This window comes from Chroicocephalus ridibundus, chromosome 7 (genome assembly GCF_963924245.1).
Source record: "Chroicocephalus ridibundus chromosome 7, bChrRid1.1, whole genome shotgun sequence".
NCBI lineage: Eukaryota > Metazoa > Chordata > Aves > Charadriiformes > Laridae > Chroicocephalus > Chroicocephalus ridibundus.
In genome coordinates this window covers 26,268,648-26,282,360 of record NC_086290.1, presented here as the reverse complement: position 1 = coordinate 26,282,360, position 13,713 = coordinate 26,268,648, and the positions used below count along the sequence as shown (strand labels likewise).

Sequence of the window (13,713 nt, the reverse complement as noted above, 5' to 3'; positions counted from 1 at the left end):
CCTTCACATCAAGTACAGAGATGTGTTTGTGATCCTCTGGAAATCAGCCCAAATTGGCTCAGTTGTATGTCTTTGAAAAATACATTTGAATGTGATCACTGCTAGATCTTAAAAGCTAAAATTGTCTGAGGCCTGTTCTCATTGAGAGGGTTAAGCCTCTTGCAGCTCCCGTGTGGGACCAGCCTATATACGTGTAATTGCTGTAGGTAAATGAGTGCGATGAAAGCCCCAGGTCAGCAGGACGACTCATGGAATGGTTGCTCCAGCTGCTTTTCACTGGTTGAGCTGTTGCCCAGATCAAAAAACAGGAACTGTCTCTCCCACACACTCAGTTGACTGGTGGCACACAAATGGATGGAAATACCCGTTTTGAGTGAAAACAGAACAAAAACCAAAGGGGAAAGCAGTTCAGGATTCTGGGATGGGTGGTATGGCAATGCTCAAGAGGATCAAATTAAGACTTTGGGGACAACTTTCAGTTTTGTGTTTATTTAGTAGCTCTTGGAAAGCTTGGCTTTGCAACACTGGTAATGGTGTTTTCTGTGAAAGCTGAGCTGCCAGTGGTGGAGGACAGCTGTGATCAAGAGCTGATGGACTGCATAAATCTGTCCTCTCAGTAGTCTGTAGACAAAAAACTTGCCTCTTCCATACATTAGTTGCACTATTATGGCTATGGTCATTGCCAGGCCAAATGTTGGGGTTTTTTAACTAATGCAAGGGGACTTTTTGATATTTCGGTGGGCTGGATGAAACTCCATGAGAACTGGTGTCCATGACTGTCACCCTTAGTTTACAAAGATCTTAAAAGGAAAAGGAAAGTAAACTCTGTTCTATATTGAAAGGAATGGGAAAGTATTATGAACTCAGGGTGCTGGAACACAAAGAGGCTCCATGCAAAACTAAGGTACATTCAAGGCCAGAGCAGAACATGTGGCTCAAAGAAAAAGTCTACAGAGCTTTGATTAAGTATTGGGTGAGTGGGGAGGAGGTGTCGACCAGTGAGAAGATACTGTCCTTTGCTGTTCTGGGAAGCAGGACTTTGTACAGTCTTTGGGAATACGCAGGAGTATCCTGTGTATTCAGTACTGCATTAGAAAGAATTCTTGACTCCGACATGAAGTTATCATTGCTAATTACCCAGGTTAAAAGATGCTAACAAACTCTCTTCCTACCAGTTCCCAACCAAGTGGAGAACTGGTCCTGCAATCCAGTGTTTCAGTTACTCTTCGTGCTGTTCTGGTGATACAATTCTGGTCAATAAAGGTTTCATGTTTCTTAACAGAGTATGGGGTCAAACTCTGCCGTTTTTCTCCGTTCATCTTGGAAATGGCTGCGTGTCAATGACAGATCGTTGCTAGGCTGCTCATACTATATTAAAAAATTAAAATCTTCAAGAGGAAATATGCTATATTAAGTCCTAGGTATTTATTTCCTTGCATATCATTTTCCCTTATTTTTTCTTAGACCGCAGTTATAATTCACACAACTTTATTTAAATAATTATTCTAAACTCTAAATGGACTTTTATTGTATTTTTTCTATTTTTTTGTCTCAATCGTGTGCCTTTGGTACTACAATTTCATACTTTTGAGTATTTGCATTCCTCGATGTTCCCCCCCAAAAAAACCCACAAGACGCAGGTCAAGTGAACTTTCCTGGCCTAGGAGTGTGTATGTGCCAGAGCTGAGATGGAAATACAGCCCTCTCCTGTAACTGCTCATCCCCTGGAAAATCATGCTGTTGGTGCGTGGATATCAACAGTAATCAACGAGCAGCCTATCCATCCAACTCTATGCTTTTGTAAAATAATGCACTGAAGGCTGATCATATTTTATAAATACTGAATCACTAGTGATCTTTTTAAGAGGAAGAAAGGAGTTCAAGAGAAGGGAAGGCATCAATTCTTACCAAGATTTCTTAGTACAGTGTGGGACACCTGCCTTGCTGCTCCCCAGAGCACGTTCCACTGAGGTATGTCATTTGTATAGGGAAGAGTATGAGGCAGAAAGCCAAAAAATCTGAAAGATCCATTATACTGTACTTCCAAAAACTAATCCCAATCAGTTTCAAAGTGGCTTTTGTCAGGTGTCAAACAGAGAAACAATAACATTGAATAAATTAACAAAAGAGTCATCTTTATTAGTGTTTGCAGCAAAAAAAGTCTCACCCTAATGTTACGTCAGGCAAGTGTTACCCAACAGGCTGTACCACCTTCCAGCGATAAATGTACATTTCTTGGCACAGCTTTGGTACAACCCCTCGCTGATCTTTCGGTTGGGCTATGTGGCCTGTATTAAGGGTCTTCACTTTTAATGCACAGCACAAAAATTAACTCATTACACATCAGTACATTTAAGTTAAAATGAAAGCAGACATACAGTACCAACAACATAGTACCTTCTAAAAGCTTCCAACAGTCATTTTTGTCCCCACAGGCTTCTATCTCTGGCTGCATTCTTTATGGGATTTTCTTAATCCTTTCCTGGCCTCTCATTTAATTCCCTTAAGTATTATTTTTGTTGCCACTATTGATATTGCTCTTCTTAATATACAGTACCTGATTTGGTTTTGGTAAGCTTCCTGTAGGTATCCTGACAGCAGACCGTATAAACTGAACTGACTATGGAAAAATTTATTAGGTCTTATCTGAGATGGCACTTCATAACTTGTCAATCACATACATCTCTTTTGGTTAAGAGACTTCTTCCTTCCCCTCTGTTTTGGTCTCTTCTGGATGTTACACAAAAGGGGAAGAGGCACACTTCTTTTTTCGCTGGAAGTTGCCAGTGTGGAGGAGGAAACTACCGAGCACACAGACCCTGGATGGCATCACATCTGCCAGGGAAGCTCACTTACTCCAGTTAGGACACCTATTGCCATACATCTGCCACACTTAACAACTCAGACGAGCTGGTCTGGGTCAAATAAACTATGCAACAGGCAAGATTTCACACTTGCTCTCTCTGCGGCAGCAATACCTGGCTTAGTTCCTAGAAAATGGAGCAGCTCGAACCGCTGTCTCCTCAACTGCATCAAAAATGGGAAGCCATGGGAGAGCTGGATCCTCTTTTTCAGCACAAAAATCTTTGGCAATCACCAGCTTTTAGTTTTTACCGGGGAAATCATTGACTGTCTGACCAGCCTCGGGGAACTGATGCTGTGGAAAACATGGCGTTTTGTTTCTAAGCGCTCTTAACTGCAAAAAAAGTTGAAATGGGTGCAGACAGGTCAGCAAACAGGGCTGCCCTCGCAGCAGGAGGAAAGGCCGGGGGCCAGCCCCACTATCGGCCCACACCGAGCCGAGGGGGGCAGCCCTGGCTCGGGCAGATAAATGTCTGTGGCAGACAAATAAAAACCCCGACCCCTGCTGAAGTCGAGGGCTGTGTTTTATCTCACATCTGCGAGCGGTGCCTCAACCCCGTGGGGAGGCAGCGCCTCGCCGCCAGACCGGGGCCTGATCTGAGGGCAGGTGGCGGCACGGAGCTCGGTCTGCCCCGGGGGGAGAAGCCGGAGGCGGCAGGGGCTTGTTCGGCTCCCCAAAGGAAGGCGGCTCCCCGCCGCGGGAGAAGCCCTCGGGGTAAAGGCGGCGGCGAGGACAGGCCGCAGGCGAGCCGCCCGCTTCACCCGGTGGCTGAGGGGCCCGGCCGCCGCCATCTTGCGGCTGATCCCTCCCACCCGCCGCGCAGCCCTGCGCCCCCGCGGGCCCTGCACGGCGCTGCTGGGCCCCGGGCGAGCGGCAGCGGCGGCGGGGGGCGGTGCGCGTCCGCAGGGCTTCCCCCCGGGGCCGGCCCCGCCGGGTGCTCAGGCGGCCGCCAGCGCTGAGCCGCCGCCGGCGGGGCGGGCCGGGGCGGGCCAGGCCGGGCCGGCCCTGCCCCTCCTGGGCCTCGGTACCGGCGGCCTCGGCCTTGGAGAGGTTCTCACCTTGGCAGGGTACAAGTCCTCTATACGTACCCGTGTGCGGAGGCGCCTACCGAAAGCGAAGTAGGTAAGCTGCCCGCTCCTTCCCCCGACTCGTAGCGTTATTTTCTAGTGAGGCAGCTGTCGCACGGGACAGTGCTGTTATTTTTTGTATCATCTCTCGGGTGTTTCTGAGGGAAAATGCTGTGTGCTCGTAGCAGGGGTGACCACGGAAAGGAGAGCCGTGGTGGGCACGGAGAGGCGGGCGAGAGGCGTTTGTGGCTTTCTCGCTGTGATTCACAGGGTGTTTCATCTCTGCTTGGCAAGTGGGGCAAGTGAGGCGCTTCTTAAGGGGTGCTGACAATAAAATATAATCTGTCCTTTGACAATTGTTTTGCTGTTTGCTTCGAAAGTATGTATCTGTCTGTTGACCAGTTCCAAGATGAGCCTAACTGAAAATTAAGGGGAGGTATGTTTTCCATTTGGTTTTGTGGCTTGGTATTTTGTGTTGTTGGCAGCTGTTGCTTCAGTTGGTCTTGTCCGAACACCTGCACTGACAAATTTTGGTGTAGCTCTAAGTGTTGCTGTCGTGAGCCCTGACAGTGGCGAGCTCGGGGCAGGCCTCGGCTTCGCCGGGCACCCCACACAGGCGGCTTCCCCAATTCTCAGCTCTCCAGGTGCTTTCCTGTGATGACAGAGAAGAAAACAAACTGGAAAAGAACTGTGATCTTGGAAAAACAATGTTTGAGGTCTGATACTTGTTGTGGCACCATCTGTATTTCAAGCTAGGGGCGACCCACTTCTTGGGTTAATTGCTTTTACGATATTGCATGGCAGGGGGGTTGAAACTGGATGATCTTTGAGGTCCCTTCTAACCTGAACCGTTCTATGATTCTTAGCTCAGTAAAGAGAAGCGTAAAAATTGTGGTTAACTTGCAAGAATGGGAACTGCGGTAATCACTTCTTCTCACTTAATTTTATCATTGTAATTCTCGAAAGTTGCTTTCTCTTAGACTTATTATGAAAACTTTTACATGAAAATGCATATGCTACACTCTTAGCTGAGGGTTGAGATGCTAGAGCTGACACAGATGGTAACTCTCGCTGCCCCGATTCCACTTTCAGCCTCCTGAATAAAATAATGTGTCATCCTTGGGATGTTTCTACATTGTATTAAAGTAGGAAATGAGGTCACGTTGTGGGACATAATTTATGAACAATGTGCATAGCCTTGCCAGTGTCACCAGAATTATTCTAATTGTGGTTATCAGCCGAAAGCTTGAGAGTGAGAGGCCAGAGGGAAGATGCACGTTGAGGTATCTCTTCTATTCTCTCATACCATCTTTGACTTTCATTAAAAAAAGAAGATGAAAGGGATTTTCCTGCTGGAAAAGGAGACAACTTCTCTATTTCGGTACTCAGAGAGGAACCTGACATTGCCTAACCCACAGCTGCTGGAGAATTGAGTTTCTGGTCTGGTGAATTTTAACACTTTACAAATATTGACAGCCTACGAGGGAAGTGGGCAAATATCAGTGCTCCAGTTTGTTTCAAGGGAATTGTAAACTGCATTTATTCCTTGCTCTCTGTCTATTGTTGGTCTTCATACAAGGTTTCCTCTTGTGCTGGCTGTATAAATGCAAGCTGACAGTCTGGCTGCAAGCAGGTATGCTTGACACAGTCGACAGCAGATAAGGCAGCATTATTCCTAAAAGCTTTGTCTTTATTGGCCTGCAGTTCCCGACAATGCAGTTGTGGCTGAGTTTCCAAGGATTCAAATCTTAGTCCTCAATCCCTGAAAGGATAACCACAAATCATACGTCTTATGCAGTCAAAGCTAAGTGCTTTCCTTTGGGGTTGTGTTATATTTCCTTGTTTTAGTGTCGTTTGACTAGTTAATTTGTTATATCTGCTGTAAGAACAGATTAGTTTCTGTGTAGCATAATAAGGTTTTGGTCGTGCATCAGATCAGTATCTTTGATTTTATTAAGAACTGTGAATTGAAGAGATTTTTGCTCATGTGAGATGCTAGTTTGAGTTAAGCTCCAGGTGTGATGAGGCTCTATGTTAAATCTGCGATTAGTAATTACCTAATCTCACAACAGTTATGTAAATGCATGTATCCTATAGAGCAAAAGGGGCTGAGAGATGTATTCACTGTGTTAAGCAGCATGCTGTGCAAGACCTTGCATTTCTGGAAAATACCTATTGTTCTGCAACAGATAATCTGTGTTAAATGTGAATGTTTTGGGATGTGCGCATCTCTGGAGCTGAAGAGATGATTCACACTCAAAGCCCTCTGAGGGGTGCCAATAGCAGCTTTTACTGTGATGCAGTTTCTCTCTCTGAAACTCGTGTGGTTCACCAAAAATTGCCTCTGACTGACTTTGTAGAGTCCCTTGTAACGAAGTTCAAAGTAAAGATAGCCTGAAAGAAGGCTGCAGGAATATTTGTGGCACTTTACAAAAGATGGTTGTAGGATGTGTGGGTGTGTATCCATGTCAGTTTTGATATAGTGAGGAAGATACAGGATTATCATTTGCTACTGACTGATACAACTAGAGAGTCGGTCTTCTGCATATTTATTTAAATCCTGAGTTATAAAATGGGGACAAGGGCACTTCTATATTTTACAGCAATTTTATGAGGAGAAATAATAATTTTAATAGAGAGGGAAGAGAGGTGTTTAATTTAGGCACAATTTTTGTTTAAAAGTATGGGCTTGTGTAGCTATATTGATACACTCGCCTGTGAAGGCTTAGCCTGTGCAAGCAAAAAGCCTGGGTAGCTCAAACCACTTTTCAGGGGAGAGAGGAAGGACACGTTATAGTGGTAAAAGTCCTTCCCACTATGTAACTGTATATAGACTGTGGCATTTCTGAGTAAGAATATCAGAAAACAAATTTAGTATTGACACGGTGGTAAAAGGTACAGCCTGGGATTGGAAGGGACAGGCGATGAGAAGGAATGGTAGAATTTAGGGATAGATAGAGCCAGGGTACACTTCCGCTACAGATCAAATGTTGTATTTGGTTAAAAAAGTTTCACATTTATCTTATTGCTGAAAAAAAAATATCAACAGAGCAGAGAGTAGTCTGAACATGTTGCGTTGCCAGGAGCCTTACCTTTATACAGTGCTGCAAGCTTGAAGAATTTGAGGTGCGGCTGTGCCAAAAACCCGCTTTTCACCTTGCAGCTGGTGTAAAATGTGGCTGGCTTCTTTCAAGAATTCAGTGCTGCAAATCTGTCCCTGATACTCTTTTGGACATTTTGCAAATCTCAACAACATCCTGAAGTTTTGCTAGTAGAAGAAATGGTTTGTTGTCTGCTTCATTTATTGCAAGTTTTTCCATTGTTCTATAGTAGATAATGCTTTGAGCTCCTAGTTCAAATGCATCTAGGTGAATGTATCATCTATAACATAAGAAAAAATACAACCTTTAAAATAAGCCCTATTTGGAGTGAGAGTCATTTTCCTTGGGAGAAGAGGTAGCCAAGGCTACTGGACAGATTTAGATGATGCAGCTGCTCAGTCCAGATAAATTACAACAGCATTGTAGGATTGCTTACCAAAAGCCTCAGGCATAAATAAAAGTCATGAGTCAAAGAGTTTATGCTACATGTGAATAAGTGCATGCTGGATGCCAGGGTGTGAAATAGAGGGTACAAGATCTCACCTTTGCTCTGACTTGATTTACTTGCTTATTTATCTGGCTGTTATGAGCTCTCTGTTCCCTGAGGATAGGATACAAAGAGGCTGGGAAGTCTTTTAAACTAGTCGTTAATTTGCACAGATCTAGCCATTGTGCTGTACAAAACGCTGGTTTGGGAATTGAGAATCTCAGCTTTACCACTGATCTGTTAAATGGTTTATGGCAAGTCGGCCTGCCTTTGCCTTAGTTTCTACCTCTACAAAATGGGGTGAGTTATTTTGACTTCCTTTCCAGAGTAGTTTAGGATTTAGTCCTGTCAAAATTTTATGTGTAGAGTTAGCTGATGGACTGCATATTTCAGAGCTGTATCACCAAACCCATACCTGTTTCTGGCAAGACCTTGCTATTAACCACTGAATATTGGTGTTTGTCCTCTCGTTTCATCCAATTTGCAGAATTTACATGTCTACTTGCTGTGTTATTGCCAGCCTTCTCAAAGGGGATCGCTGGTAACAAGTGAAGATCAGGAGTCACAGTACATATCTGATGTACATAAATTAAATGCATACTTAAACGTCTGTTACGGGCTTAAAGAATTGTATGTATGCGTAAGCAATAGCGTGATGAATTAGATCATTGGTCACTGTGTCATATATGGATCCCTTGCTAACCGGAAAGTGTATCATTAGCACACGATACCGAAACATTGGGAGAGGTCTCAAAGTTGCACAAAGCAAGGTACAAGCTTGAAGGGTGATAATGTGATTTGATCTCTAAATCTTTCTCAAAGGTAGCGAGGGCCTTGCCAAATGTTTTTTTGTGCCGGTGTGGAGAACCTACAATCCTGGGTCGAATTTATCTTCCTTGTCTGGTATTCATGTTCTTGTAAGGGCTTTTCCTTTGGATTTTCCATGATAGGTTAAGAGGACATAAGCTTAGACTGTAAAATAATATGAAAGCAAGTTTTTTTTTGTTTTTTTTTTTTTTTTTACTGTGTGGAGAATAAGTCTGTAAAAGGATGTACAAAAAAAGAACTGATACTAATAGACTATGAAGATTTCCTTGCAACAGAGTTATAAATGAATATGAGTTCAGTAAATTTGCATTTCCCTTAAATTAGAGGATTTCGTAACCTCTGTTACTCACCTCTAGCAAAATAGATACACAGCACAGAGTAACTGAGGGAGCATCTTTTTGGGAGAATAGGAGGAGAACAGTTTCAGGCTCACGGACTTGAATTGACAGTAGGATGTTCACAAATGAGATCTTGGAGACAGGCTGAAATTATAGTTTTATCAGAAGAAGATAGGTCTGGATTAGAACGAGAGATCTATTTATAATTAAATAAGTGCTTATAAAAATACACAGGCAGAAGATCTAGGGAGACAAAAGAGGAACAAGGAGGGAGCACTATGAGCACCCACAGAAATTTAGAGGGATCCAAATGTTATAGGAACAAGAAGAAGTAGGAGGAGAATTAGGAGGAGCTGTAATTACAAAAGATATGGGTCGGGCAAAATTTCAAGAAGACGATGATTATTATGATAAAGGTGTATGATGGTGTCACAAAGGATGAAAATGGAACACCACTTCCGAGAGTTTAAGAAGATATTGGCCTCTCAGGATTTTGGTAAGAGCTGTTTCAGGGGCAGAACGTGGATGAAATAGTCCTCCTTCACCTCCATCTTTAGATCCTCATGACCGTGCGTAAAGCTGAGCACATGGAAGCAGAGATGAACAGCAGTAGTTAAAGGGAGGTCAAGGATGGGATTTTAATATTGGGAGTTTGAAATGTATTTTTATTGTGAAGGAAAAAGAAACAAGTAGCACATGATTTTGAGAGGACCTGAGATAAGATATCCTGGGGCAAAGAAGAGGAGTTAGAAAACTAACAATTTGATAGTTGAAAGCAAAGACTATGTGTAGTTGAGAGTTGACAGTGAGACGAGGAGGTAAGAAAAGTTGCCTTTGTTTAGGTAAAAAAACGAGTATGTAAAGAGTCTTGTGCTTTCCTGTTAGAGAGTTAACTAGGCTTATAATGGTAGCCTAAGAAAACAGGGGATGTACACTGAGAATTTAGCAATTACTGTTTTCTGAAACAATGACTGGAAAGTAGTGAAGAGCTGTAATTTATTCTAAATGATGTTTAGATCCTAGAATAATAACAAAAAAAGTCCTTGTTTTATCTCCTTTCCTTTGTTGTGGTTTGAGGTAAAACAGAACCAATTTTCTGTTGCCTTTTAGAATGCCCAATCTACATCTAGTTTTAATATTTCAATGTTACCCTCAAATTCTTTAGGAATTTTTAGCCTCTATGAATTGTCTTGTTGAATTGTGTGAAGATGATGTGCATACGGAATGATTTTTCAACATTCTTCTTTCTCAGAGTTGTCTCTCTGTAGCTACTTATTATTTGTCTCGTTATTTATTTGTAATGCACTTGTAAGTGTAAACTCTTCTGTCAGCAAGCCGGATACAATAAATACTTACAAACACAGTTTTGGAAGTTAATGAATAAATAATTTTGTTTCTTTTACAGATGAGATCATTTCAAGCTCTTTTTTTGGAAGAGGTGATCAAAGGAAATGGATAACTATCTAGACTTCAATACAAGTAACCTCTCATATTCAGCTAATATGTCTGTTTCTTTGCCTGGAGAAGTTGGACTCAATACCACTGGCGGTACTCCTTCTATGTCAATAAGCAGACTTTTTCCAGCCTTGTTAGAATGCTTTGGAATAATTCTTTGTGGCTACATAGCTGGAAGAGCCAACATTATCACAACAACTCAGGCCAAAGGACTGGGAAATTTTGTGTCCCGTTTTGCACTCCCAGCTCTACTGTTCAAAAACATGGTGGTACTTAACTTTTCTAATGTGAATTGGTCCTTCCTGTACAGTATTTTAGTTGCCAAAGCTGCTGTGTTTTTCTTGGTCTGCGTTTTAACGTTGTTGGTAGCCAGTCCTGAGAACAGATTTAGCAAAGCAGGTTTGTTCCCTATTTTTGCTACACAAAGCAATGATTTTGCACTGGGATATCCAATAGGTAAGTAGTTCCTTATGTTTTTTTCTTTAAAACTATTTTTCAGTGTTCCAGATGTGTTTGCTCTTATTTTTCCATAATTTGAAATTGACTTCTGAACTGAAGTTATGAGCTATCTCAGCCATTTCTCAAGTCACATTTCTTGACCTCGGACCATGCAAGGGAAGAAAACTGTGAGCTGGTATGAATGAGACAGAATTTAATACAATCTATCTACTGTTGTCTATGCGATCTTGTCATGCTAAAGTATATCAGATGGGGGGGGAAAAATTAAAATATAGTTTCAAAATTGGTATAAATTACCTTATACTTACTGCAGGTTAAGAATGCCCTAATGGGAAATTGCCAGAGATTCCCTCAAGACCAAAATTTCTTCCTTTGCAAAGTGTGAGCCTGTACCTATGGCCTCTGAAATAGCTGCAGTGGATTTTTTTCTAATTTGACATTACCTCTGTGTTTAGCTCAAAGAAAATATCTAGCCATAAAGTTGGTGCCTACTGGTTGTGGAGTGTGTGTGACACACTTTAAATCTGTTCAGAAGGAACTTTTAATTTTTGTGCTGCTGAATGTAATTTGTGTTGCCAATTGTGTTTTATCCCTTAATCTTTATTCTATTGTGGCCAGCAGACGTGCTTTAGGATATAGTCTTGGAAGAAGTCTGTCTTTTAAAAGCAAGATTGCTGCATGATTTGTGGTAACTTGCATTTGTGTATCTCAAATCGGAATTTTATGTGGCTGCGGTGCCGTTCTTGGGATGTGTAACTAACCACTAGTCCAGTGGAGCTAAAAGACAAGCAAACAAAAACCAAAGAGGCATTCAGAGTATAAATTGTATAGTTCTGTACTCTTGTTCTGGTAAGCCTATATTCTGAATTCCAACAAATATCAGCTGTTAAACTTAATTTTATCCCAATCTGCAAGACAATTATTTTTGTTCCTTTTGTTAAGGAAGATATTTTCATTTCCTTTTTATTGGTTGTCTTAATGGTATATTAATATGTTTTAGCCATACATACTATGATACTTAGGAAGTGATCTGAAGTTGTAGCAGGCTTCTCCCTTCTGCTATTACCTGAATTGTGGTGCTTTTTACCTGCTTTGGGAGGCTCTTTTGTGCCAATGTAACTTTCAGTGCTGCCTCTGCCCAGGCTGAGCCATGTGGCTGGTGTGGGAATGCACACTGCAGGTATCAGGATCTTCAAAATACACCTCGAGTGGAAGGCATTTGGAGAGGATGCCTGGACTGTGTTTTATTTGTTTGCTGCTCCCTGATGAAAAAGTACTCTCTGCCTCTCAAATTCTCTTGAGATCACCCTTATCATCCAGACAAGGCTAAGAACAAAAAAAAAAAAAAGCAAGCAAGTTTTTTATAGCAAAACAAACAAACAAAAAGATATTTGGTTACCAAATTGAAAATACAGTTACAAAAGAGAAGCTTAAACATGCAATTCCAGATTATATGTAACAAGTAGCTCCATATTTTAGATTACCTGAGGAGCTGGCAGCTTTATTCTCCCTATTCCAGGGCAGCATGCTCAGGAGAATCTTCAGTCTTTCTTACTCTCTTAAGATTTGCTGAATGTGTATAAAATATAGATAAATGCAACTGCAAACTCTTTTCTTCCCTAGATGAAAATACCTTGTTTCCCTCAGTTGCATCTCCTGAGATTTATTCCCCTTGAGATAAATCAGAAGTATATAGCAAGACGTAAGGATTACGTCTTTGTTTCTTGGTAATGGATTAAAATGCCAGTTAGGGTCTCTCTTTTTTTCTGTTTTGAGGTTGTTTGAACATATTTCCATTGTATCCTTCTGGTTAAAACATTCTTTCTACTTTGAATGACTTTCTTGTCAGATTGCATTTTTCTTCAAGTATTTAATAATTTATAAAGTATGATTCATAGTTCTTCTATGTACAGTCTAGCCAAATGCACAACATTTAGTTCATTAGGAGCTTTACTGGAATACTTAACAACCCTTAAGCACCTAAAGAGTTACTGTTGCGTTAATTTCTTAGAGCTGTTTGTTTCCTTTCCTGTCTTTTCCTTTCTCCCATCCCCAAACTTTCACCGGGGTTTGATTCATGCTGTCAGGTGTGCAGACTTTTCACTGGTAGTGGCTTCTCTGAAGCGTTTGCAGGACCAGGCAACAAAGAATGCCTTGCTTATTTCTTTTGATGTATGATGAGGATAAGTAGTGTTTTGAGCAAAACTTGATCTTTTAATGGAAATATATTTTTAAAGGCTGCTTCAGTTGAAATTTATAAAGGAAAAAGATGAGTATTGACAAATCTGTGCATTATAATAACACTATTTTAAAAGGCAGTTTGAACTCTTGAATAGATACATAACGTCCCGAGTTTTCATCCCATGTAATTCTTTAATAACCACTATGCTATTTTTTGCTGTTGAGCAAAGATTTGCACATAGGAAAATTAAAATACAGGTTATATTTTCAAAGATCACCACTCTGTTTTAATCTGATCACTGTTATGACAGTTCTACACTACAAACTGATGTTGGTTTGGAGTGAAAAACAACTGGTACAGAGGTTTGCCAGCAGATTCCCCAATATAGATAGAATTACGCTGATAGAAAGCTCTGTCTGTTTGGGTTTTATTACTAGGTGAGATGATACAACTCTGACAGAACAGCCTCACCTACTCTCCAGTACTGTATTGTACCGGTATAGCAGAAGTGTTGCATGGATGATGGCTCAGTTATCATGACTTTAATGGTGCTAATTGTATTAACCATGAACAACTAGTGTGTGATTCACATGCAATTTTGAGCAGCTGGGATGTGCAAAATCGATTAAAAAAAAAAAAAGTATTAAAATATCTTTAATTTGATTTTTTTGTTATGATCAGCAAGCAGGCAACCTTGATTTAAATAAAAAGAAAATTTTTAATTGGAGATAGTTGTGGATTATTTTCACTGTCTTAATGATTCCTTAAGAGTGATTTCATATTTTTTTCCCCACTGGCTCAGCAGTCTACATTGGTTCCACTTTATGCTACCCAGGAAAACGCATTGTAACTTCATAAATCGGTTAAATTACTTATAGAGCTTAATATATTGTATTATGTATACAGTTTAACTTTGCCAAAAAATAATGATTT

At 41.2% G+C, this 13,713-nt stretch overlaps 1 protein-coding gene across 5 annotated transcripts in view; it reads left to right on the top strand.

Annotated features, from left to right (window-relative positions):
- The first annotated feature begins 3,420 nt into the window (after positions 1-3,420).
- GPR155 (G protein-coupled receptor 155) overlaps positions 3,421-13,713 on the top strand; it is a 31,629-nt gene continuing 21,336 nt past the window's right edge. For 2 of the 5 annotated variants that reach the window (XM_063342150.1, XM_063342152.1), the window contains exons 1-2: positions 3,421-3,985; positions 10,090-10,595. In XM_063342150.1, the coding sequence (XP_063198220.1) occupies positions 10,136-10,595 (460 nt within the window). In that variant the 5' untranslated portion in view covers positions 3,421-3,985; positions 10,090-10,135. The remainder of the gene's footprint in view (positions 3,986-10,089; positions 10,596-13,713) is intronic. The other 3 variants (XM_063342151.1, XM_063342148.1, XM_063342149.1) reach the window with 2 other exon arrangements.